At 56.3% G+C, this 27,393-nt stretch overlaps 1 protein-coding gene across 5 annotated transcripts in view; it reads right to left on the bottom strand.

Moving 5' to 3' along the window:
* The window catches only part of GRAMD4 (GRAM domain containing 4), a 77,578-nt gene that overhangs the window by 8,959 nt on the left and 41,226 nt on the right, over positions 1-27,393 (bottom strand). For 4 of the 5 annotated variants that reach the window (XM_066358697.1, XM_066358699.1, XM_066358701.1 and 1 more), the window contains exons 3-9: positions 24,975-25,095; positions 8,652-8,772; positions 4,726-4,787; positions 2,158-2,293; positions 1,555-1,580; positions 977-1,068; positions 231-322 (exon numbers count right to left, since the gene is read on the bottom strand). In XM_066358697.1, coding sequence (XP_066214794.1) covers positions 231-322; positions 977-1,068; positions 1,555-1,580; positions 2,158-2,293; positions 4,726-4,787; positions 8,652-8,772; positions 24,975-25,095 — 650 coding nt within the window. The remainder of the gene's footprint in view (positions 1-230; positions 323-976; positions 1,069-1,554; positions 1,581-2,157; positions 2,294-4,725; positions 4,788-8,651; positions 8,773-24,974; positions 25,096-27,393) is intronic. The other variant, XM_066358698.1, reaches the window with a different exon arrangement.

Raw genomic sequence — 27,393 nt, 5'->3', positions numbered from 1 at the left:
TGGCTACAGAGGAGTTTGGGTATCAACCATAGCGGCTCCAGCAAACCTGGGGGTTCACAGCCTCTCAGAGGACTCCTCCCAAATGCCAGTGCACCAGGCAGAGCCGGCTGGGCATGTGTGTGTGTGTGTGTGTGTGTGTGTGAGAGAGAGAGAGAGAGAGAGACACACACACACACACACACACAGCCAGACAGCACAGTCATATGCATATATCAGACCAGCTCACCTACCTGGCTATGAGGTAATTGAGGGACAACCTCAAAATTGCTAGGAACAAGAACATGGGGATGGCCCAGCCATGCCACACAGCATTCATGTAGACCTGCGGGTGGGAGAGGAGGCAACAGGGAGCTGGTCAGGGGCCCCGACAGTCCTGCTGGGCTGGCCACCTCCCTCTCCTCCCCCAGCCAGGCAGATAGCGCTTGGGCCCCGCACCAGAACCACCAGCCCCTGTAAGACAGGAAGACAGGTGGCCACAGGACAATTCAGGCAGGCAGCCAGGCTTATTTCCCCCAAAGCATCCCCTCAACTCTGGGTGACATCCCCACCCTTTCCCAGGACTGGTGGCTCCCAGGCCTAGCTCGGCCCCCTGGGTCACTATGTGTTTGCCCAAAGCCTTCCCCAGTCCCTGGTACCCATTGGAAGGGACCTCAGGGTTCCATGGGGGAACACAAGCCCCCCCCCATCGTCTCCTCTGACCACCTGGGAAATCAGACCAAAGCATGGCCAGAGTCCTTTTCAAGAACGCTGTTACAAGACCCTCTAGGCTGACAGGGAGCCCGGCGGGCTGGCCCTAGGAAGCACACAAAGCCTTTGATCTTCTCAACAACCCCACGGTGGGGTGGCGTCGCCATGCCCACTTTACAGATGGAGAAACTAAGGCTGCTCTCATTCCTGCACTGTCCTGCACAGCCAAGGTGGGCCCCTTGGAAGACCTCAGGGCAGGCACACACCCATCTGCCCAAGGGGCACTCACAGTGAAGGCGATGGCGGACGTGTAGACAGAGTACCAGTCGGATAAGGCAGAGAGGTTCTTCACAAAGCTGGTGACAGGCTTGGCGCCACGCTCTGGGGACAGAACAGATGGCAAGGTCAGGCCAGTGTCGGTCAGCCCTCAGGGACACCTGGCGGGGTCAGGCTGGCCACACCAGCTGAGGAAGAACCAAACAAAGCAACCACAGGCTCTTTGTGCGTCTGGCCCCTGGGCCGGCACGGGCTCTGCCCTCCTGGGAGCTGTCTGGTGTCCTCATGGGGGACTGCCAGCTGTCTGTCCCCAACCCCCACGTCTGTGCCCACGGACAGCAGGAGGGGCTGGGAGGCTCAACTGCAGGTGTCTGGGAAAGCACCATCTTTCTAGAGGGGGCCTCCAAGCCTGGAGGGATGGACAGACGGGGTGAGCCTGAAACATACTTCCAACAGCTTTGGGAAGGCTGGGGTGCAAATGCCTGAAGAATGTTTTTCTAGGAAGATATCCAGTTTAGCGCAAGACTGCAGAACCCCTGCTCAACCAGCCCTCACCCGCCAGAGCTCAACCCCCACTGGCTCAGCACTTACTCAGTCGACGCATGTTCTCGGTTAACCTGAAAGACAGGGAGAGTGAGGTGAGGGCCAGTATAGACTCAGCTGTGACTGCGCCCCAACACCCCGTCTGAGGGCTCTCCTGGCATGCAGGGAGCCACGGGCCGTGATCAGCCCCACTGATGCTCCCTGCGCTGGGGGGGGGGGGGTCTGGCCTGTGGAACCATTCCTCACTTTCTGCCCTCGCTCCCCAGGAACCTCAGTCTGAAAGAACAGGGGCTGGCTCACAGAGTGCCCTTGGAGCCGCAGAGAACTACAACAGCACCTGGCACAGGACACGTTTACCAAGGGGCACATGACCCCACAAGGCCCAGGCAGTGGGCACTCCTCCCTGAGCCCACTGTGCCCAGGTTTGTCAGAAAGCACGAATGAGACCACTGAGTGGAGAACATGGCAGTACAGTGGCCATCCTGAACATCGGTGTGGCCTTTGCTCATTGGCCAAAGGCCTGTCCCTTAGAGGGTGGCACAGCCAGGTCAGGGGGGCCCCGTAGCCACGGGGCAGCCCTGTATCATGGTTTCACTGAGATGCTGGCCTGGCCCACTTGAGGCGAGCGCCCCGCCTCCCTGAGGCCCCCACCTGCGGGCACTGAGGGGCTCCTCCGTCTCCACGGTGCTCTCCTCAGGCTGGAACCGGAAGTCCTCCACGTACTCCCCAAACTTCTCGTAGAACCACTTCTGCACGCGGGGGCACAGCCCCTGGCCCCGCCGGTCTGCTGGGACAGGCAGGAGTCTAGTGAGGGCACGGGGCCAAGGGGGCCTGCAGAGGGCAGGGTGGGGGCTCAAGGAAGCCCCGAGGAGGGGTGCCGGTCCAGGGCAGGCTGTGAAGAGCTCGGTCCCACTGAAACCAGAGCCGGACCCAATTCCGCCATAAGGCGCATGCCAGCACACTTGGGGCCTCCGTGCGTCTCACACCCGGCCCCCAGCTGCTTGGAGGCTGCCCCCAGCACAGGCACTGTCCAGGTGTGGGTCTGCACCAGCCTGACTGCCTTGATCCTGGGCGCATGCGTCCACCTGGGAAGTGGCTGGGCAGGCTCACTCCCTAGGACCTTGTGCCCCTGCCAGTGGGCATGTGTGTTGGGTATGGTGTCCTGGTGGGATCCCCAGTGAGCTAGGTGACCCTGCTCACCCACAGCCAAGGATTTAGAAAGCCACCCCATTGCAGACTCAGACCAGGACGCATCCCACAGAACGGGAGCACTTTGAGCTCATTGGCAGGCAGGTCTCTGAGTCGCCTGCAGGGGGCACTGTCCACCACCATTAGAAGGGTGAAAAGGTGGTCATGTACTGACCAGTGAAAGGACCACTGGGGCCACCCAGGCAGAGGAGGGGTGCTGAGGGCCTTGAGTTCTTGGCAAGACAGGGTTTTTACAGTGAGGGGCAGGCAGGGTCAGCTTTGTCCTCTCAAAAGCAGTTATGGACCAAATGTTCACATGTCATGAAATGGTCTTCTGATTTTTTCAACCATTAAAAAAATGTAAAAATATTAAAAATGTAGATGCTAACAGGCTGTAGTGTACCGACCCCCAGGTATCAGTCAGGCCTGCTCTGAGCAGATGGGTTTTGGGGGTCCTGAGCTCCTCTGCCCTGGCTGTAGGACAAGCCCTGCACACAGAGCACCTGTCCCCACCTCCCTCATGCTGGGGCTGCATTTGGTGGGGTCCCTCCCTCACCCTAGTTCTCTCACCGAGACCCTGCTCCTGTGACCACAGCTATCACAATGGACTTGGCTCGAGGCTGGGCCCTGGAAATGAGGGGCAGGAGCCAGAGCCACAGGGGACCCACAGAATTGGGGTCTTGCACCATGCACTTCTCTGACATGTCCATGCCCAGAGGAGGTTCACTGTTGCTATGCACAGCAGGGGCCCCAGGGGTCTCCTGTGCTACTCCTGGCTTAGAACCTGGTCACTGGACATGAAGCCTGAGAACCCAGGGAGACCATGGTTCTAGGGATAATGGCCAATTCTGCACCTGGGCCAGACGGCCTGCGAGTCCAGCACCAGGGACCCCAAGAAAGAAGCATGCTCCACCTTCCCGCTGAAGGCAAGCAGGGCAGGCCCTGACCTGGGCAGGGGAGAGATGGGACCGGCTCTGGTCCAAGCTCAGCCTCAACCTGGTGGCTGCCCCTGGGAAAAGGCTCCCCCTACCCCCACCACCTAAGGCCCTTCCAGTGGAATTCTCAGAGTTCAACTAGCACAGGCAGGGGGCTTCCCATGAATAGTCGGCCTGCAGGAATGAGTTCTAGGTCCGAGCAAGAGGCCACAACTTTTCACGGTACAGCCCCTCAACAGCCAAGTGGAAAACCCGGTGAACTCCCTCACCACCTTCCGGAGAATGATTTAGAAAGTGTGAGGTGTGGGATGAGCTACAGAACGTGAGCTGTGGTAGGAGGAGAGATGCGGAGAGAACAGGATCTGGATCAGGGGTCCCCAAACTACGGCCCACGGGCCGCATGTGGCCCCCTGAGGGCATTTATCCGGCCCCACCGCACTTCCAGAAGGGGCACCTCTTTCATTGGTGGTCAGTGAGAGGAGCACATTGACCATCTCATTAGCCAAAAGCAGGCCTATAGTTCCCATTGAAATACTGGTCAGTTTGTTGATTTAAATTTACTTGTTCTTTATTTTAAATATGGTATTTGTTCCTATTTTGTTTTTTTACTTTAAAATAAGATATGTGCAGTGTGCACAGGGATTTGTTCATAGTTTTTTTTATAGTCCGGCCCTCCAACGGTCTGAGGGACAATGAACTGGTCCCCTGTGTAAAAAGTTTGGGGACCCCTGATCTGGATCCTGACTTGGGGAGTGCAGGACACATGCCGACCACGGCCGCCCCCTCTGCTCGCTCATCCCCTAGACGGGACAACCAGCCACAGGAAACAGCTGCCAGGCCAGTGGCCACATAGCCACTGTGATGAGGACAGCACTTCTCTGAGGGAGGGACTGAAATACATGCTGGGCTGTATGTCCACAAGAAACACAGCCACGTTTTGACTGAATGACTTGCATTTGCTGTAACGACTCACCAGTTCACAATCAGACACTAAGCCAGGTCTGACGGGCGGAGACCCCGGCCATGAGCATTTGTGCCCAGGGAACAGGTTGACACCCACCCACCCCCACCCAGCCGGGAGCCTGCTGGGGCCTACCTGCTCCATTGGCCACCTGGGCCTGGCTTCTCGGAGGCTGCTGAGCCGTCTGCTCCTCGGTTCTTGAAGAGGGGAGAAGGAGCAACACCTCTGTTAGTTCAAAACGCGGGCGAACCTGGGGTTGTGTTCCGGCGTTCGGAAGGAACCGTACTGCGCACCACGGGGTTCGCCCCACAGTGGGCTCCCGCTGGGACCCTTACTGCTCAAAAGCACTGGTCATAACAGGCATAGCTTTTTGTGTTTCATTGGCTAGTTAAATGTGTGCCTCGTAAACATAAACCTCTTTTCTTTCTTGTTAGTTTTCACACATTTGCTTCTTTCTTTACTGTTAATCTCAGAATATATAATAGCTCCATATTGCTAATAAACCGCCTATTAAAAAAAAAAGGAACTCAACACGGAATTATCGGCCACCATGCAAGGCCATAGGCTGATCCCTCCCCTGGCTGGCTGTGCCCGAGTCCCAGCTCGGCCCCTGCCAAGCCACCTATCTCGCTTCCTGTCCCTGCAGCCCAACCACCTCTGACCTCAGCAGTCCCCCAGCCTAAGAGCCGTCTCTGGGACTTACAGGATCCTACCGACCTGACTTTCAGCTGCAGTCCCCGATGGAGCTGGCCTGGCCTCCTGGCCACCTGACTCTGCACTGGCCTGGGTCACTGTTCCTGTGGCTCCCAGAGCCCCCAGTCTGGCAGGGACCCCAGGATGTGGGAAAGGTGGCACCGTGGGCAAACCCTGTCGGGGCCTAGGGGTACAGAATGGCCCACAGGAAAGGGACCGTTGGGCCAAGAGACCCTGAGAACGTGCACACCCTCAGCTTTGGTGAGGAGGAAGGTGTGGTTTTCTGCTTTGTTCACACAATGCGGTTCACGCCCACATCTCTGGGAGCCAACCTGGTCTGCAGGATTGTAACCCCCAAACTGTAACCTGAAGCAGAAGGCATAGAGGACAAGCTAGACCAGAGATGAGTAGGGTGAGCACAAAGTGACAGACAGAAGATGAGACAGAGGCGGGGTCCCTGGGAAGAAAGCCCTGTTCAGGGAGGAGGAGCCCAGCCTCCACACCACCCTTCCCTGTGGCTGGGTCTACACCTGCAGCTACTAAGTAAATGGGGACTTAGTGGAAACAGAACGGGAGCCTAGAGCACACAGGAGACTCCAGGACCCTTGCTGGGTTCCCTCTGCTCCTGGGCAGGTGTGGGGCCTCTGGACCAGGATGTTCCCAGAGCAAGCCTGGGGGTTCTGCAAGAAGCGGCTCACCCAGGAAGCACTGACAGGCTGGCTCCTCGCAGAGCCAGGCCCAGGTGTGCAACGTGAGGACTCGGGGCCTGCAGGGCAGGTCTCGCCTAAGCCAAGGGTGAGCCCTGCTCCGAGTGGCCAGCAGGGGCTGCCTGGGTTCCGCGCTTGTTACCGCTTGTTTGCACAATAATAGTACCGCACAGTCATTGGTGGTGTGTTCATCCCAACACAATGACTTGCTAGAAACCAACAGGTACTAAGATACTAACGGAGCAGGCTGCCTTCAGGGAGGGAAGGCTGGAGATGGAGCCTGGCTGTTCCTGTGGCAGGGAGTTCACCTTCTTCCCCTCACATCAAACACAGACTATTAGAATGGCTAGTGATGTGCCCTGAACGCAGGGGACAGTGACAGCACAGGGCTCCAGGCAGGGTCATTTGAAAATGAAAAGGAAGACAGGTCAGCGGCTGGGTCAGGATGTCCCAGCCTATCTGTTCTGCAGGCGGTCCCACCGCAGCTCCCGGAGGGTCTCAGAGCAACACAATCTCCACAGGGACCTCGGATCAACGAGGGGCCCTCCCTGCCTGCAATCCTAATAACTGGGAGGCTGCAAAGTGTTTCTAAACAACCTGTGCCAACAATGATCCACCAAATAGTCTGGAGGGGAATGTGCCTCGATTGTTTGAAGTCCACCTTTCTCCAGCCCTGGCTGGGTAGCTCAGTAGGTTAGAACATCATCCTGACATGCTGAAGTTGCAGGTTTGACCCCTGGTCAGAGCACACACAAGAGTCAACCAAGGAATGCATAAAACAACAAACCGATGTTTCTCTCTCTCTCTCTCCCCCCCTTCTTCACTCTAAAATCAATTCTAAAAGAATATTTTTTAATCATTTAAATCTAACTGTCCCTGACCTGCAATGACGAGACCCAAGGGCAGACACCAAAGCCACTGAGGAGTCCACGCCAGGGTCCAGGTCAGGCCCACTCTGCCGCTGACCACTCCCCACGCTGGGGGCGCTGGATGGTCAGTCACCAGGGTCTGCTGCATTCCTGCAGAGCACCTCCGGCCACAGCCACAACACTGTGGGCTGGTGCAGCAGGAGGTGGTGGCCCTCAACACAGCCGCAGGCGTTGGGGGAAAAGTGACACCAAGAGGAAAACGCAAGGGAGGGGCCGACCACTAGCCATGGAAGTCACAGAGGCACTCTGTTCCTCCATAGCTCTTGAATCCATAATGGGAGAAGGCTTCTGCCTTACAAAGTAAGCTTAAACTGAGGTGACTGTCCAGCAAATTTTCTTAAAAACCAAAGTAGAGGTTTGTGTAAACATAATTCTCTTGTTCTAATCCTGCAGCTCACCTGCAGCTTGGGGTGGGGTGCGCATGTGTGTGCATGTGTGTGAAGCGTGCGCATGCGTCCATGCATGCATGCCTGTGTGAAGGGGTCCTCCACAGGCTTACCCACCCTGGACAGCCCTCAGCCATCCCAGACGGCACCAGAATGACCAGGAAATTGAAGGTCACTTGCCTGGAACCTGCTTCTCCCTATACCTCTCTTCTCGGGTCTGTTTCCAGGTTCCTGAATCCTATCCCAGGTAGAGCACGGAGTGCCCTCGATGCTTCTGGGACCCTTGGCTTCCTTGGTCTTAGCCTGGATGCTCCTTTCCTATAACCCCAGCCAGTCCCCAAGCTGACCCACGGGAGACGGGACCCTGTGTCCTCAGAACTGACTGAGGGCCAGACACCCAGGGGCTCTGGTGAAAGGAAAGATTAAACCGATGGAACAAGGCTGGGGTTAGAAACAGAAGACAGATTCTGTAGAAAGTAGGCATACAGGGCCACCAATACTATCAGGGTCCCCAGGGAAGGCTAGATGTAAACATATGCGTGCACCAGACAGGGCGCGCTTGTGGGCGACGGCACGCTGTAAGACACCAGCCATGGCCAATGCATTGAGAACACATCACGCCTCCTCACTGGCCCCACGCCTTCTCATCCAGCCCCACGCCTCCTCTCCCGGTCCCATGCCTCCTCTCCGGGTCCCACGCCTCCTCTCCTGGTCCCACCTGGCCCCTCGCCTCCTCTCCCGGCCCCACGCCTCCTCTCCCGGCCCCCACGCCCCACGCCTCCTCACCCGGCCCCACGCCTCCTCTCCCGGCCCCACGCCTCCTCACCCGGCCCCACGCCTCCTCTCCCGGCCCCACGCCTCCTCACCCGGCCCCACGCCTCCTCACCCGGCCCCACGCCTCCTCTCCCGGCCCCACGCCTCCTCACCAGGCCCCCACGCCTCCTCTCCCGGCCCCACGCCTCCTCTCCCGGCCCCACGCCTCCTCACCAGGCCCCCACGCCTCCTCTCCCGGCCCCACGCCTCCTCACCCGGTCCCACGCCTCCTCACCCGGCCCCCACGCCTCCTCTCCAGGCCCCACGCCTCCTCACCCGGCCCCACGCCTCCTCTCCCGGCCCCCACGCCCCACGCCTCCTCTCCCGGCCCCTCGCCTCCTCTCCCGGCCCCACGCCTCCTCTCCCGGCCCCCACGCCCCACGCCTCCTCTCCCGGCCCCACGCCTCCTCTCCCGGCCCCTCGCCTCCTCTCCCGGCCCCACGCCTCCTCTCCCGGCCCCTCGCCTCCTCTCCCGGCCCCACGCCTCCTCACCCGGCCCCCACGCCTCCTCTCCCGGCCCCACGCCTCCTCACCTGGCCTTCAGCACTTCCTGGACCTTCTGCTCCAGCTCGATGCGCCGTTGCCGCTCCCGGTCCAGCTCCTGCCGCAGCATCTCAGCGTTGGTTTCTTCTCGCAGCTTCCGGAGCTCCTCCTCTGTGGGGAAGAGGACCGACTGCCAGGTGACCACTCAGGGCCACCTGCCCCTCTGCCTGTGCAAGTGCCAACAAAAGGCACGGTTTGACAGGAGATGGCAGTTGTGCTGCTCTTCTCCTGGGGGGACCCCCATAGGCAGGACTACTAATTGGGGTTTCTCACATAGTTATGGGATCTGGGGTGAAGCAGGGTCAAGGATTCCTTTACCAAATAAAACAGGTGCAAAGTAGACACTCAAACAGCACCTCACCAACCACACCACCCAGCAGGATGCCCCGGAGGAAGGGACCCCACATCGCCAACATGCACGTGCACCAGACATCTGGCCCTGGGAGGGGCAGACAGACAGCTCCTGCCAGCTGCGGTGTGATGACCTCAGACCAGCACAGCAGGAGAAAAGGGCTCATGAAAAGCCTCACCAAGAAGGTGCGAGCTGAAATGAAGAGCAAGGCCGGATCCTGGGGAACAGCATGGGTGCACAGAGGGAACAGCCTCCCAGAGGGCCTGAGGCTGGAGGGGCCCGCAGGGCTGGGGGCAGTTACAGATGAGATGGGGTGGGGACCACGTAGAGCTGTGGAGGCCAGGAGGAGGACCTGACATTTATTCTGGCAGTGATGGACACCAATACTGAGTACGTAGTTGTTTTAATGGGAGTGTGTGGTGAGCTGAGCAGTGGCCCCAAAGAGGTCCACATCCTAACCTGACAGGGACAAAAGGACCTTGCAGACGTGATGAAGTTCAGGACCTGGAGACAGGAGAGTATCCTGGATTATCAGGATCATGCATGTAAATTCATAAGAGGAGGGAGGAGGGTCAGGGGTCTGAGAGAGGAGGGGGACTGGAAGATGTCTCCTGTGGACTCTGAAGTCAGAGGGAGGGGGCAGGAGCTGAAGAACAGAGGCTCCTGTGGAAGGCGGAGCAGGCAAGGAACAACTCTCCCCATGAGCCTACAGCAGGGAGGTGGCAACTGTGAGGGCAGGACAGCACTCACCAGCCCGGGAAGCGGCAAACGGCCACGCAAACATGAGAGCCCCAGTGTCAGGGTCAGGGTCAGGGTCAGCACCTGCCCAGGTGGGAGTGAGGCTGGTTACTGGGCAGCGGTGGCGTCAAGTGTGGCTGAGGGTCATCTAAGTACTGTTTCTATGTAGAATCTGGCTGACCGTGGACTCTGGTAGCCACGGTCCAGGTGATGGGTCACAGACCCCTCGATCATGGGATTGACAGGCTGAGACCTTGCAAATGGAAATTCCTATATTAAAAGACATGTCTGCTCAAGTCCTGAAAGGCATTCCTGAGACAGATCAATGTGACCAAAATTGGGTGAGGACTGGGCCCAGGTGGGAGCCAGGACTTTGCCTCGAGGTCTGACCAGTGGCTAGAGGCAGGCCTCTACCTCCCCTCACCACGGGTCTCGATGACACTCTCGCCATCCTGGGTAAGACAGCGAGGTGCTCAGGGCAACCCAGCAGCTTCCCTTCCTGGCCTGGCTGCCTCACCAGACCTGGGACACAGGGCCAAGCCCAAGACCATGACATTCAGACCAAGGTCTCTACAGCAGCCCCAGGCCCCAGACACAGGCCAGTCTGCAGAAGCGGCCATGTGTGAACGGCAGGATCTTGTCCGACAGCACACGGGTGGACCAGACCGAGACAGGCCTGTGGTGGGAAGACTCCTGCCTGGGTGGGTGCCCGAGGAGGAAAGGGAGGTGTCTGCACCTGGAGAGTTCGTGACTGGCTGGATTTTGTCACTAACCGAGAACAAATATTTAGATTTGCTGAGTGCCAAGACGCTCACTCAGTAAATATTTGGAGTGCTTGAGTCCTGCATCCTCACCTGCTGGGCCCTGCTCTGGGCACCTGTGTCTCTGCCTCCTCCACACCCTGCTGGCTCCCACTGGGCCCCTTGGGAGAAGCTCCTCCCCACAGGGGGGCTGAGATACCACCACACAATCTCACAGGAAGCGGTCGCACCTGGCTCCCGTTGGCCTCAATTTCCTGCAGATACCCCTTCGGTCCTGAGGGTGAAGCAGTGTTGTCCTCTCACGGCTAAGTGTCCTGAGGACCAAGGGCTCCCAACACAGTGAACTTGGTGCTTCCCAAGGACACAGAATCAGCTTTGTTTAGGGGTCGCACAAAGGGGAGATCAGAGAGAAGGAGTGGCCTCTGTCTAGGGACTTGAAGACACTGAGTTAGACTTAGAAGCAGGCTTCAGACTGGTCCAGGCAAAGAGTACAGTGCGGCCTAGAAAGCAGGTGACAGGGGCGCAGAGAGTCCCTGCCCCAGACTGTGGGAAGCTACAACGCGTCCCCCCCACCTCGCCTTGCCAAGAGCCGCACCCCCACCCTCACCCTCACCCTCACAGCCCAGCTCCTTTACAGCAGAGGGAAGGGTACCAGACATGGGTGGGCCGGGCCTCACCGACACACAGCTGGGATTACTCCTGCAGGCACCCCAAATCCATCCATCTACTTTTGTCCCTCAGCTTGATCCTAACTAGACCCCCAGATCCCCACACACCCTCCAATTTTGGCTCCAAGCAGCAGTCAGAGGGACCTCCAGAAGCCCAAGTCAGAACTTGCTGTTGTTCTGCTTAAAACTTGGCAGGGGCTTCTCCCGGGACTTGAGATAGAATGCGCCCAGCCAGTGAGCCCTTCCATGGAGGCCCCACCCTGATCTTTGGCTTTGTTTCCCACTCTCTCTCATCTTTGCTCTCTGGGTTCAAGCCACAGGGACCCTTCTTTAGGTCTTCAAATGCCCATGGTCTGATCCTGCCCCAGGGCCTTTGCACGTGCTGATGCCCATTCACCTTGTCCACAGCCCTAACAGGTGATCAGACCAGGAGCTCCAGGTTCCATGGTGACCCCCACTCAGCCTCATGCTAAGCCTGGCCTATAATATTCACTGTCAAAGTAGAAGGAGCACTGTGACAAGGCAACCACACCCTGCCTGGAGTGGCTTCCTCTGAAAAGACTTGAATCCAGTAAGGACAGCCAGGGCCTCAAGCGGACACAGACATCCTCTGCCCTCCTGTGTGCCTGCAGAGACCTGTGGCCTCCTCCTCAGGACCCACCTCTGCACACAGGGCCCCACAAGCAGTGAGCCCGGCACACAGTTGGTACTCAATAGAGGCTCACTGGATGCATAAGCGGGTGAACCTCGCAGTGAGTCTCCGTAGAAACCTGTCAACCAGCCCTCCAGGTGATTCCCCCTCAGAGGTAGAAGCACCCGTCACCCAAGGGGAAAGTCCACTGGCTCGGCAGTGTCTGCAGGATGGGTCTGTGTGCCCAGCCCACAAGGACCAGGCCGTGGATGGATTCCTCAAGAGTCAGGGAGCTTTCCATCTCCTGCACTGGCTTCACATGGGGACAAAGACGGCCCTTGTGGGAAAGCAGAGTGAGCGGTTCATGTCCTCACAGCCTTGCTCCTGGGAGCCAAGGGCAGGGTGCTCTAGTCAAGGTCAAGGTGCTTTCCCATCTGCTCCTCTGAACCCCAACACCCACATACACTCTATCACCTTCGTGGGTATCCGCCCCATCTGAAGGTCACAGCAGCCTCCTCCATCCACAGACATCAGGCATTTAGGCCCCTCCAGCATCGTTGACAGGAAACCACATTTCCCTTAAGGCATCTGTCCCTGAACTCCCCTCACCGTGTCACTAACCTGTGAAAGGTCAACGTGCAGCCAGTTTCCACCACGTGGCCACCATCAGCCAGGCTGACCACAGGCTGGATGTGAACATGTGTGGACCCACGATCCCTTCCCGAGACCTGTGTGATGCACTATGCCTGCTTTTGAGTGTGCAGACAGCTCACATCATGGGGGGAGGGGGGGTGTTCAGAGACAAAGGGCCTCAGGTCGCCCAAGGGGTCATGTCCTTACAACCCGAGCCCCCTAACCCTTTAGTTGCTGCCCCTGCTCGCTTTCCAGGGGTCAAGGCTCTGCAGAGCAGAGACAAACATGCTCCTTCCTGCCCCGGGTCCCGAAGCCCCGCACTCCTCAAAGCCCCCTGCCTCAGTGGCAGCAGGGCAGGCCCTCTGCAGCCAATGCGGGGACAGTGGCCTCCAGATACAACCTGACAAGCGCTCATCTCAGTGCCATGACAAGGCGTCCTGCCTTTTCCAAGTGCCTCCTTTCATGGGGGGCACAAAAGCAGCTAAATAAATAAAACCGACCGGCATTTAGTGACCAGATTCTCTCCCACAGTCCTCTGAGCAACCCTCTCCCTGAGCCTTAAGTAATGGTTTCAGCCACAACGGCAGATCGTACGGCGTGCTCCCTCCCAGCGGTGACATATTTAGGTCAACAGCAGTGCGCAGACCACAGCCAGCTCCTCGCCCAGGACAGAGGCGCTATGAGTCCCCAACATCGATTTTTCTCTCCCCTCTGGGTAAGGAAAGAAAAAGGGGCCAATTTCCTGCCTGAAAGTGCTGAGCTGGTCCTTCAAGAGGTGACCTCATCTCTCCAGCCTCCCCACTGGGACTCTGTCCTCTAGAAGCTGAGAGGGCCATGGCAGCAGGACTCTGACCCACACTCTCTGCTCAGGCCTTTCCAGCAGGCACACGGCCTTCTCTCTGCAGAGACGTACTGAGACCATGGGGCCGCCTGTATCTTGAGCGGCTTGCAGACGCCAGGCGCATCAACGCTCATCCTCAGCACCCCACGACCCCCGCCACGGGCAGCCTGCCTGGACCACAGACATGACCCGCTCCATCAGGTGGGGAGCGGAGAGGGTTTCCTGCAGGGTGAGGCGTGGGCATGTGATGCCACACACAGGGCCGGTGATGAAGGCCCAAGGGAGCCCTGTATTAACTTCCTGTTGCTGCTGTCAGACGTGACCACAAACACAGTGGTTCAAATAAACACAGATTATACTCTCACAGCTTTGGAGGCCAGAGTCCACGATGGGTCCCTGGGGCCAAAGTCAAGGTGTAGGCAGGGCTGGCTCCCTCGGGAAGTTCTACGGGAGAATGTTTCCTGCCAGTTTCCAACTTCTAGAGGCGCACGAATCCCTTGCCTGGTGACCCAGCCAGCGTAACATCCCTCCGACCTCTGACTCCATCATCACATCTCCTTGACTCTGACTCTCCTCCACCCTCTCACAAAGACCCTTGTGATGACAATGTCCTCCTTCTACCCACCAGGTATCCTGGATTATCTCCCATCTCCGATCTTTAACTCAATCATATCTGCCAAGTCCCTTCTGCCACGCAAGGTGACATGCTCACAGGTTCCAGTGATTAGGATGTGGACCCTTTGTGGGGGCAATATTCTGGCCACCACACTTCCCGAGATGAAACTCTTGGGAAGTGGCCCTGTAAGGGGGAGGGATGACATCCTTCTGCCTGGCCCAGGAATTCACAGGTCACAAAACATCTAGAGTCTGACCTGTGGTGGCACAGTGGATAAAGTGTCAACCTGGAAACGCTGAGGTTGCCGGTTCAAAACCCTGGGCTTGCCTGGTCAAGGCACATATGGGAGTTGATGCTTCCTGCTCCTCCCCCATTTTCTCTCTCTTTCTCTCTCTCTCTCTCTCCCCTCTCTATAATGAATTAAAAATCTTTAAAAAAAAATAAAAAAAAATAAAAAATCTAGCTGTGCCCCAAAGGCCCCTTAGGCAGAATTCACACCACGCCCCCACCGATGCCTCTGTGGACAGTGCCCTGATCCAGACAGCCTTCACAGGTCTCAACTCTCACAGTGAGAAGGACCTGTGAGAGGACACTGCCACGAGTCTGTGACCTTACGCAGCATGTCCCTGATGGCCACGTGCACTTGACTGCTCTCCTGAGCCCCTCTGCACTTCGTCTTGGGACACCCTATGCCCGGCCCGCCGCCCTCACAGGTGGGCCAGGATGCATGTTATCTCATACCCGCCATGGCTAAGTCACAAGCGGGGTCCCCACAAGGAGGGGTCACACCTCTGTGCCACAAAATCCCAGCTCTGCAGGGTGGGAAGAACCACATCTAGAGGCTGTGGGGCTGGCCCGGTCACTTGGGACAGTGCCCGATGATTGGCTCTTTTTCAAGGTCTGGTGTTGGCCACAATGGGCTCAGGGCTCTGCGGCCTCTGCTGACCCGTCTCAGACAACAGGGGCAGCTCGGGTAAAAGGTAGCCTGTGGGAGGCCAGAAGAGCCAAAATGCTTACCCAAGGAATGAGCAGGGGCTTCCAAACCTTCTAGGACCCAAGGGTGCACCTGGGAGAGAAGTTTGTGCTGGAATGCATGAATCCCCTTGCAGCATTCCCACTCAACACAACCCGTGGGGGTTGTGGCACCAAAGGGAGACCGGGGATGGCTCCCCAGGAACCCAGCCTGTGCCCGCCCACCTTGCATGAGAACAATCAGCAACAGAATGGGATGGGGAGTTGGGGAACCCTGAGAACCCACACACTGAGATCTCCACTTGACTTTCTAAAGCTTGGTTTCTTCATCCTAATGCCCCCCTCTCATGGCCCGGGGTCTAAACAAGCGAGGTCACGCTCTGGCAGTTTTCGGGGATACTATCGGAGAAAAGACGTCTGGTCCTGCCTGCAGTCCCACTTCCTTATCCAGCCCGAGGTCACTGCTATCAGGGGAACGAGACAAAGTGACACAGAGCCCCCAAAACAGGAAACCAGCACCCTGTGGCAGAGGACTTTAGACGGCTGTTCCCACGAGGGGCTGGCCCACCCACCTGCTCCAGCCATCGGGCCTCCGGGTCAGGGAGAAAGGCAGAGTCAGCAAGCTGACCGGTGACTGTGGACCCTCAACACCAGCCCACGGCACCCAGACATGGAGGGAGACAGAGGCCAGAACTCAGCTCATGCCGAATACACACACCCGGGGCTGCACGGACCACAGCCCGGCCCACCGCCCAGCCTCCAGGGAAGTCAGTCACAGGGAGGAAGGAACTCAGCTTCAAGCCTATTTTTAAACCTGTAAAACTAGAACTCTCAAACAGGAGTCCTCTTGGCACACGATTCAAAAGGCCCAGGCACAGCCAAGAATAAAAACCAAGTGATAATCCTTAAATAAAACTCCTCCCCACCGGCCAGGAGTGGTGGAAACACAGGGACCCCTCAAAAAGCCCCGTGGGAGGCCTGCACACCTGGAGGCCCTGGGCTCAGCCCCTTCACCGCCCTCCTCTACTCTCACCACAACCCTCCCAGCCTCCAGCCTCCCAGCCAGACCCACCCCCTCCTGCCATCACTGTGGACCTTCCCAGAAGGCAGAGAGCCACACCCTCTGCAAAGGACCAGATGTCAGGTCCCAAGCAGGGCACACACCTTCACTCTCAGCATCAGTGAAGACGGACCCACCGCATCTCTCTGCCCCAACTGTCCCCCCCCCACCCAAACTGGGGAAAAACAGTTCATTACAGGAAATGAGTCACGTTTATTGTAAACTTCCTTCTCATCTTCCCTGTAACGTTTACTTGGCTGCTTGTTATTTGCTGCTACACGCAGAGGTGACGTTTATGGAATGGACAAATGTCAATAACCACACTGAAGGGTCACCGGGAAGCGGCGATGTTGTAAGCACCTGGCATTCTCACACGACCAGCTGTCACTTGCACAAAGGCACATCACTGTGCTTTAGGCAAATTTTAGGAAACGGGTTGGGGGTGTGGGGTACACAGTAGTGCATTACAATTTTCCCCAAGTAAAACAATAAGAAGTGGGATCCCAGCCAGCCTGTCACGCAGAGAGCTGGCTTTCAGGAACCGATGACTGCCTTTCAGCAGAGCTTGTGTGCTGCGTCTCACCACCCGAGGTCTGGGCTTCGGGGCCCTGGGCCCAGTGCTGAAACGGGAAATGAAATGTGTGTGCAGCCATCCCCCCATCCCTGCTCCCTCTCTCTTCTCAGCCAAGCATTTAGTGCCCAGCAGTGGAACCCTCTGGGCCTCAGTCTTTACCCACGAGCTACTTGCTAACCAGGCTCCAAGTCACTGAGTGGGTGAGCCCATTAGGAAGCAAAAGTGACACAGATAAAACCTGTGCCTTGGGACAAAACCCCAGAGGGGATGGGAGCAAGGAAGGCTGTATCTGGAGAATCAGAGCTCTGGGAGGTACCCAGTGGGTCCTTGAAGGATGTACAGAAGGGGGTGCCCAGTGGAGGTAACAAGTCTATCTGTCCACCTGTCCACCCATCTATCCACTCACCTACTCACTGACCCATTGATCCATCCATCCATCCTTTACCCATCCATCTACTTACCAATCATTGGTCCATCCATCCATTCACCTATTCATCCTTCTACCCGTCCACTCACCTACCCATGGACCCATCCACCCATTGACCCACCAAACCATCCATCCATCCTTCATCGTCCATCTATTCATCCATCTATCCACCTACTCACCCACTCATTGATTGATCCATCCATCTATCCACTCACTTATCCATCAACCTATCCATTTGCTCACCTACCTGTGGACCCATTCACCCATTGACTCATCTACCCACTGATCCATCCATCCATCATCTATCCATCTATCTATCCATCCACTTACCCATTCATTGATCCATCCATCCATCCATCCATCCACTCACCCACTTGTTAATCTATTGCTTGGGCCCTGGCCAGTTGGCTCAGTGGTAGAGCATCAGCCTGGCGTGTGAATGTCCTGGGTTTGATTCCCGGTCAGGGCACACAGAAAAAGCGTCTATCTGCTTCTCCACCCTTCCCCCTCTCGCTTCTCTCTCTCTCTCCCTCTCTCTCTCTCTCTCTCTTCCTCTCTTGCAGCCATGGCTCGATTGGAGCAAGTTGACCCCAGGCACTGAGGATAGCTCTATGGCCTCTGCCTTAGGTGCTAAGAAGAGCTTGGTTGCTAAGCAACAGAGCAACACCCCAGATGGGCAGAGCATTGCCCCCTAGTGGGTTTGCTGGATGGATCCCGGTCAGACGCATGCAGGAGTCTGTCTCTCTGCCTCCCCACCTCATACTGAATAAAAAAAACAACTATCAATTGATCTATACATCCAGATGTGCGTTGAGCAACCCATAGCTACTAGGCCCTGGACCCAAGCAGCAGGAGTTTACAGATAAGGCAGCAGCTACTTTCACTCCCTCTCACTGGGGTCCAGCTTAGTGTGGGCGACAAAATGTGGATGAAGAAGAGTCCTTTACAGAGCTAGAATGTTAGGGCACTCTTCACATGCCACTAGACAGCCCATCTCCACTAGGCCAGCCTTGTCATGCAAATGAGGGTTTTAGCAGGAGCGGACAACTCCAGGAGGTGGCAGAGGGTAGAGTGGCATGCTGGCTTGGCAGCTTCTCTGCCCACTGCCCACACAGGAGCTCAGGGCGCCACCTGGAAGTGGGGATCACACCTATCTTTCTCACAGCCCAGGGAGCTTATGAGGTGTTCAGTGGGGCAAGACATGAGTGGAAACAATGAGAGAGTCAAAGAGCTCTGACTTAACACTCTCCACGGAACTTGAGTCTGTCACCCTCCAAAGCACCTGTCAGATGACAATAATGGCCCTGGACACATAGCCACAACAATAATACTCACAGACAGGTATGTGCCACCTTCCTCTCTGACTTCACCCTCGTCCAGGACTCCCAGAGCCCCGAGTCCCTGGGAGCAGCAGGGAGGAGGCCCAGTACCCATAGGACCAGGGGTCTCCCCTCTGAACAGTGAGCTGAAGAAACAGGGCAGTGGAGGTGCTCAGTGGATGCTGAGCCAGCACTGCCCAGTGGGATCAGTGGGCCTCTGTGCTGCGAGATTGGCCCTGAACAACAAGGAGTTGAGGCCGGACATGCGCAATGAAGAATGAAAGAGCAGGTTCTCACCAGACAGGAGAAGTGATCTAGAAAAATGAAATTCTAGCCAGACCCGCAGGTCAGACAAGTAACTTTCTTAGGGGTCACTTGCATGTTTTCTCCAGATGAATTCTCTATGATATGGACCTCCAGCCTCATCTCTGTTATCTATCCTCATCTCTGCTTATCCGATCTGTTTATGCCCTTCCTGTCTGTCTGGGTCATCCTTCCTTCTGCCACCCTCCCCCCAAATGGCAGAACCACCTCACTGTGGGGAGAACTGTTTGATCCCATCTTGAACACGGGGAGTTTATCTCCTCAGCTCAACTGAATAAACAGGATAAGAGTTTTTAAAAAAATTATAAAAATCCAGACCCCCAGAGGGACATCTCTAGGCCCAAGTCCAAAGGGGTGGGTCCACAGGCATCTGGTCAATCCCTCACCTAACCAGGTCCCCAGCAGGCCTCCAGGGGCTGCCTAGTCTCATTGGGACACCTGCAGCAGCAGGCAGCTCCCAAGGCCCGCCTGTCTTCACAGGACTTCACTGCTGAGGAAGGTGTTCCTTGCTCTGAGTCACGCAAACTGACCCCAGAGCCTTCCTTCCCATGCAGGGCCCTCTGTGAAGTGTAGGCATCCAGAGGTGGGCCCTTCAGGCCGCAGGAGGTAGCTGGATGCCCTTCTGTTTGCATCTCTGACCCAGCTTCTCTGAGAAGCCTCCTCACAGTGTCACAGCCAGCTATGGTGACCCTCTCCTTGAGTCACACACTGCAGTAACCTTCACCACAGCCTACGTGTCTACATCCACTGGGAGCCCATGTGTCCCCGGAACTGAGTGGGTGTCAGTGGCCCAGAGATGACGGAGTCCCTTCATGAGGGCTGAAGACCCCAGGACGTGGGACCCTAGGGGGGCACCCTCCAGCACATCCCGGGGAGGACGCCACAGGCCTTCACATCAGCACAGGAGAAGAAACAGATCAGCAACATGGAACCCACACAAGATGGGTAAGGAGGCCCCAGGCTTGGTCTAGCAGCCGGGAAGCGCATACACCCCTGAAGCCCCCATGAGCATTTCTCCCCAAAATCCAAATTCCATACCACGCTGCTTCTGGGGAGAGCCCATGCGCGCACCTCCCTATGGTGGAGAACCCTCTCCCAGAGCCCGTACCCAGCAGGTGGTCAGTAAACGGATGCTCCTGCCAGAAATGGTGGACGTCTGTCTCTGCACCTGCGCTAAGGGGGCTGTGACCATTGAAATGCACTCCGGGTTACACAAGAATGTGTGCTGCTGCTGTTCACTAATTCATGGGCTTCTTGAACAAATTTAGGATCCTGCCTCCAGTCACGAGCCAGAGTGCCGTTCAAACCCTCATCCTTCATCCCGTGTCACTCTCTCCCAGGAACATTTGTCCCCTTCAATATTTAATAACGCCGCTGCGTGCTTGGCCACTTCCCCTTCTCTGAGAGGAGTGATAGTCTGCTTTCTGAGAGGGAGCACCATGGATAGGCAAATGGAATGCCAGCACTGACCACTGAGGAGTCTTACATATGGGAGCCAGGGCCCTCGCCGCCAGCCGCTCGCTGGTGGCCGAGTCGAGAACGAGGAGCCAGGGTCCCAACCCCAGGCCAAGGCGCCTTTCTTGTCCCTGTCCGCTGTCCCTCCTACAGACCAGGAGGAGTGGGGGTGGGCCCCACCAGTACACGGATGCAGGTTTAGCGGCAACAGAAACATATCTCTATGGGCCCCCAAGGTATTATACATCTCTTTGTACACAGCACGCTCCCCAGGCTCTGAGACAGGGGACACTGGAGGAAGGCAGCTCTCCCATGCAGATTCCAACTCTGGGTCTTTCTGCAACTCATTCCTCCATGCACGGAGCTCCTGCTGGGTGCTCAGGGTATAGAAACCAGGCACAGACAACCTGGTGAGCACCAGCGACCACAAAACAAGCCAGAGGTGGTGCAGCCGCCCCGGAGTCACACCAGGCCACAACCGCACAGCGATGCAGAGGGAACATGGAACGAGGACCATCTCTAGTTACCACTTTGGAGGGACCTCCAGGACACAGCGTAAGTGTGAAGAAAGTGAGAAGGTGCTGACAGTTATGTGAGGGAAGCAGTAAAAACAATACACACATTTGCTTCTATTAAAAAAAAGTCACAGCGCGCTGCTTGGCCCCAGGTCCTGGTTGGGAGATGCACCCACCAGCCTCGGGGTCGGCCCTGCCATCGGCTGTCCCATTGCTAACAAGGCCAGCACATCACTGCGGTTTAAGTATATTGTAAATAAAGACAGAATCTGGGGGAAAAAAAGTCAACAGAAGGATAAACTGTATGAGACAATTCATTATCTCTAGGGAAAAGGGAGGGAAAGCAGGAGGGGGGACAGGAAGGGAAACCTGCTTTCTCTGACTATACCTGGACTTCGAGATCATGTGAACAATCGTAAATAACTACAAACACAAATTTAATTGGAAAGAGTCTCTACAGTGGGACAAAATGACATCACAGACCTGCTGACATGATGCTCAAAGGACACGGCATCACCCCTGTGACAGACACTCCTGACCAGGATCGCATCATGAGGAACATCAGACAGACCCACACTGAGGGACCGTCCACAAAATTACTGAGCTGCATTCTGCAGAATGTCAGACAAGCAGCACAAAGACAGGCTGAATCGCTGCGTCAGGGCAGGGAAGACCAAAGAGTCATGACAGCCGCGTGTAACGTGTGCTCTGGACTTTCTTTTGCCATAAAGGACGTTATTGGAGCAAATAGAGACGTTAGAATATGATCTTAGATTAGATCCCAGTATCTGATAAATGCTAGTTTCCTGATTTTGATGATTGGGCTGTGTGTAGATAAGAGAATATGCTTGCTTTGAGAAAATAGAGGTATTTAGAGCACAAGAGACATCACACCCGCAGAGGACCATCACACAGTACAGAAAATAAAATACCCGGCTGGAAGGAAGGCTGAGGGCTGAGTGTACAGACAGACGGATGGATGAAAGAGAGAGGCATAGACAAATGTGGCAAAATGTTAACCTTCAGGGAATAAACTGGCTAAAATCTATACAGGAATTCTTTGTGACTTTCCCAGACGTCTGAAATTGCATCAAATAAGAAGGTCAAGGCCATGGGCTGAGTAGCTCAGTTGGTTAGAGCACCATCTTGCTACACCAAGGCTTTGGGTTTGATCCTGAGTCAGGGCACATACAAGAATCACCGATGAATGCATAAATGAGTGGAAGAAGAAATCGATATTTCTCTCTCAAAATCAATAAAAAAGTGTTTAGGCCCTGGCCGGTTGACTCAGTGGTGGAGCATCGGCAAGGCATGTGAATGTCTCCCGGATTCAATTACTGGTCAGGGCACACAGGACAAGCACCTATATGCTTCTCTCCCTCTCCCTCTTTTGCTCTTCTCTCGTTCCCTCTCTCTCTCTCTCTCTCTCTCTCTCTCTCTCTCTTCCTCTCCTGTAGCCATAGCTCTATTGGAGCGAGTTGGCCCCAGGCACTGAGAATGGCTCCATGGCCTCCACCTCAGGCACTAAGAAGAACTCGGTTGCTCAACAACAGACCAACACCCTAGATGGCCAGAGCATCGCCCCCTATTGGGCTTGCTGGGTGGATCCCAATCAGAGCACATATGGGAGTCTGTCTCTCTGTCTCCCCCCACCCCCCATCCCTGTCTCACTGAATTAAAAAAATATTTTTAAGTTATAAAAAACAATCGCTAAATATCTAAAGTAGAAAGAAGCAAATGAATTAAACTCTGTATTGAGTCGATGACAGCCGCAAAGAGGGAAGTAAATTTTCCCGGTAACTTTCCAGTAATGTGACTGTGCATCCCTACGGGACACACTCTGAGGACCAGAAGCAGAAAGTAAACCCAAGCTGTGGCAGTGCTGGTGTTTTATTCTGAGACTGCTGCATGTGTTGTGGTGGTAACTGCTGGTGCAACTTGCTGAGAAACAGCATCTTCAGGATGAAAGAGAGATTCAGAGAAAGGTCAGATGAGGTTAAGTAAAGAACTCATCATTTGCAGGCCCTGGCTGGTTGGTTCAGTGGATAGAGCACTGGCCTGGTGTGTGAACGTCCAGAGTTCTATTCCCAGTCAGGGTACATGTGAGAGGCGACCATCTGCTTCTCTTCCCCTCCCACTCCCCCCTCACCTGCCATCACCTGTGGGGGGCCTGCCGAAAATGCAGGATGAGACCATGGGGGAGGGGGGGATTTGAGCTTAAGTTGGATGTCTGATGGTATTCAAGAAAACCTTGGATTTTTTTCTTAGTTGTGACATTAGACACGTGGCTTTCGTTTCTAAAACATAATGAGCTGCCTACTGAAATATTTACAGATAAAATGATAGGGTGCCAGCAGGGACTGCCAGGGGGTGGGGACCCTGGTAGGCGTGGGGGACAGAGCAATGTGAACCCACCCTTTTGCAGAAGCTGGGGGCCAGTGTGTGTGAGGGGACAGATATTGCTCACTCTTTATCTCTCTCTGAAATTTTCCGTTATTAAAAAAAGAATGCCCGTCAGTGCCACCCCAAGGTTGTGCAAGCTGAACTCTCCACTTTAATGACATGAGTGCCCCAGGAATAGAATGACACCCTCATTTGACCGGACACTGAGGACAGGCTGTGAGGGCTGGTCCAAGTATGCCAGCGATGCTGCTATGTGGACTGGAGCCTCTTTCTTCTTTTCAACACAGACTGGGTCAGCCCACCTGATGGACACTCACTCCCCACCCGCCCCCACCTCCACCTGGTAACCCCTCCCCGGCGGGGCTCCCCTGTTAGATGCTCTCATAGACCCTTTCTCTTTTGTTGATAGCCCCCGGCTCTGCTGGCTCCCTGAGATTCATGACATGGTCTGTATTCGGCCATCTAACCCACAAAAGCCAAGTTCGTGAGGCTCCGTCTGCTGATGCGGCGGCATTCTCTCCGCATTCAGCGCAGAACTGGTCCAGCTCTGCTGCTCAGCCACCCAGAACATCCTTTACACGCGGCCACCATCAGCGCTGGCCAAGGAGCTGGCAGGATGGCACACGAGTCTCCCTGTGAGCTCAGCACAAGCCGAGGTCACAGGCACTGACCAGGCCAAAGGACCTCATCAGGCAGGCAGCCCAGGGCAGACCCAGCAGGCTGCCTCCCCCAGCCAGCCTGGCGACAACCTCGGACTCGCGGGGAGATGGAGGCTGTGCAGGAGACACATACACACCTGCACAACCACAGTTAACTTCCCCACACACGTGCACACATGCGCCTGCTGAGGGCACTGCTGACCAGGAAAAGGCGTTTTAAGGGAAGTCGGGGCCGCAGCACCTGGGTGGAGGGACAATGTGCAGACATGCAGGGAAAGCCGCGCTGCCCACTTCCCAGGAGAAGAAAGCAGGCACCCTTAGGCTTCCCGCCTTCACCAGCAGGTGAGGGCCCAGTGTGGCTGCAGAGCTGGGGTGCCCACAACCGTCACTCAGACAACACTTACTGCTTGACCAACTAGGGAGATACGGACAGAAGGAGGGAGACAGCTCCAGTGGGGACATCAAAGGGAGACCTCAGCTGGGTGTGACAGCTGCAGGGAGGTGACCTGCCTGTGTCCCTTCCTCCTGGGCCTGGGAAGGTCTCTGTGTGGCTCAGGTGTGACTTGCTAGGCACATGGGAATAGCTGCTGATTTGTCCCCACATTTCCCCCATAGTATTGCTCACACCCTGGTGTAAGCTGTGAAGGGCTGAGTCACACAGTGGGACCATGTGCGTGGGCTTCGGAGCTAGTCTACCCGGTTTAGGACATTACCCAAGGATCACTTTATTCACTTGGCCCTCTACGCCTCGGTGTCCTCACCTGCAAAGCTAAGGGGATACAGAGGGGCAGTGAGCGGATTGAAGGCAACACATGGAATGAGACAGAGTCTGTAAGGCACACACAGCCCCCGCCCCGAACAAGCTCTGCTATCATCACCACCCAAACCCCGCAGCAGGAACGTGTGGTTAAGCAGCGTCAACAGACCAGCCCGGATTCCAACACGTGCGGCCAACACAAACAATGAAGTCCCCAGCGCAACGCACTGACTAAACAGAACAGAACAAACACGGCGTCTCAGTTCCTCAGCGGAGCCCCTATGTTCCAAGTTCACTGCTGGGGAAACCAAGCACCAAATTCACAACAATAATCAGATTTCCCAAGAACGTTTTATTCCTGCCCCGTGAGATTCGCCTTTGCCCCAGAGAGCCAACATATCGCCGCCAAGTGGACTACAGCGCTGGGCTTGGTGGAGCAGCGGGGGTGGGGGTGGGGGGGCAGACACTCAGACTCGGGAGGCAAAAGGCCAGTGGGGATGTCCACATGGGGCCACACCTGTCCCCACAAGTCCAGTGGAGCTGTCGTGACCAGCTGAACGTCTGACAACGGCGAACCCTCTGCCCCTCCCTCCCCGGCTGGTACTCACGTAAGAAGTGTTTTTCCAGTAAGGCGATTTCCAGGTGACCTTTGATCTCATTTAATCGATCAGACTCTGTCCGGTTAAAGTCCTGGACGCCTGCAGCCATGATGAGGGTCCCTGGACCAGCCTAGAAGGGAAACACCGAGCTCAGGAGAGCTGCCTCGAAGCATCCTGTGTCCACACCCGCAGTCCCTAAGAGGCCCGAGGATCCCAAAGACCCTGCCTCGGGAAGGGCTGGGCCGAGAGCCCCTGCCTGCCAGAACCCCACAGAGAAGGCAGGCCAGGGCTCGGCCTTAAAACCTGCACCAGTTCACCTTGGTTTTTTAAGCAGGTGGAAGGGACATCTCAGATGTATATTCTCCAAGCCCCAACGAGGCCAACTTTTAGAAATAATAAAGAAAATTAAAACCAGATGCGTGACACTAAGCCTCGTGATGATCACAATACTGCCCCCAGGCTGCAGAGGGCAGGAAACCATGGAAACTTGAGCTGACCTCCCGGAGCATGAGTCCAGCCATGAGACCTCTGACTCGGGCCCAGGGAGCCGGCCACAACCCAGTAGTTACAGCGGCAGTGCCCCGAGAAAGTGGGAGGCCGCATCCACTGCCAGGCTGTGATGCCAGCTGCTGAGAGGACAACAGCTCCCTGAGTGAGCAAACCCCAACAGAAGCCCTGTCCTAATCCACAGAGGTCTAACTAAAACCAGCACCTCACGGCCCCCTGGGCCGAGGCAGCCACGCCCCGTCCTGCTGACAGCGGGGAAAGGAGCACAGACAGGGCCACTCGACTACACTCTGGACACGTCCATGGTCACTCACAACTGCATCCTGCCACTGACCAGATGAAAAGCGGCAGTCCCAGGCTTTAGTCTCCACGACCCCCTCCAGGGTGGGTGAGGGTGGAAGGAGACAGGCAGCCTGGACGGGTCCACCCATACGGGAGCAGATGCTGGAGAACCTGCAGGTCAAGGAGACCCTCTGGTCTGAGGCTGCTCTGTCCTGGCATTGACCTCTTAGCTTTTCAGTTGCTCTGTCTACTGGGGCATGAGTTCACAGAGAGCAGGAATAGGCCGTGTCCACCTGCTGCCCCCTCAGCAGCCTGGAGGAGTTGAGGGAAGGCCCGACCCCGGGGAACAGGGCGCATGGCTGCCTGCAAGCCAGTCTGTCTCTCTGCTGCCCATTCTCCACCTCGGTGGGCAAGAGGGTGGCCACACACTAACGGGAATATTCTTAACACCTCTGAATGGTACAATTAGGAATGGTTAAAGTGGTGAATTTTATGTTATGTATATTTCACCCCAACAAAAATATAAAATAAAAAGAAGGAAGCCTACCCACACACACAGAGGTGACCAACCAACCTCCCTCCTAATACACTGAAACCACTAAGAGCCACCAGTCCCCCCGCCAGGTCAGGAAACAGGAAAGGACACCAGTGCCAGAGGCAAGGGCGTGGGACATGGGCCCTCTCGGTGGCTGGGGAGGACACACGGCACCTCACAGGAAGGCAATCAGGTAACAGCCACCAGGATGACAGACACCGTCCACAGAGCAGCCACCTGGGGTCACACAGGCCACATGGGTACATGGCTCATGGGACTGACAGACGCCTGAAGTCACTGAGTGTCCCTCAGTGGGTCCCTGTGCCCAGCCACCCCCGCCCTGGAGAAAGCCCCAAGAAATATCAGGAGGAAAATGATGAGGGCCTGGCTCACAGCACACAGTGCTCTTAGGACAGCACCTGACCTCCACAGCACCCAGACGAGAGCCTGCGTCACCAGCCCACAGCCTCACAGCCAAGTGAGGATCCAAACCCAGGATCCGACCCCAGGCCTGCAGACCCTCTGTGCTGTCACCACCATCCATACGCAGACACACATGCACACAGGAGGGCCACGCTCTAGGTCGAGTCTGGCTCTTCACCAAGACAGCTCCTAGAGCCAGGCAGCTGCCACTGGCCCTGGCTGGACAGATGGACAGAGCACAGAGTCAAGAAAACAATACAATTCTAGTCTCTGTGTGAAATCCCTGTTATATACACACGCACACGCACACACACACAATGCACACACACACAGAGCTTGGGACCACATGTGGGGAGTCTTGCTCCTGAGAGGTGCACCCTCAGCCCAAAGAACATCAGAGAATCCCAGCCCCAGCCCCCGACTGGCGCCAGCCAAACAGAAAACACCACTTTCCCTGCAGGACGAGCCTGTGTGGCTCTATGAAAGGACTGCTCCAGAAGACAACAGCAGGGCCCTGGCCCGGGACCCACCACCGCCTCTGTGGGGACCCGGGGGAGCAGCCTGCAGGGGAGTGGCCGGCTCTCAGGCAGTGCCAGTGAATTATTCATCCCGCCCGGAGCCACTGCGCAGGCCCGCTCAGACCAAGCATCAATAATACAGGGAGCCAGGGAGGGGAGTGCT

This window comes from Saccopteryx leptura, chromosome 1 (assembly GCF_036850995.1).
Source record: "Saccopteryx leptura isolate mSacLep1 chromosome 1, mSacLep1_pri_phased_curated, whole genome shotgun sequence".
Classification (NCBI taxonomy): domain Eukaryota; kingdom Metazoa; phylum Chordata; class Mammalia; order Chiroptera; family Emballonuridae; genus Saccopteryx; species Saccopteryx leptura.
This window is presented reverse-complemented; position numbering and strand designations above follow the sequence as displayed.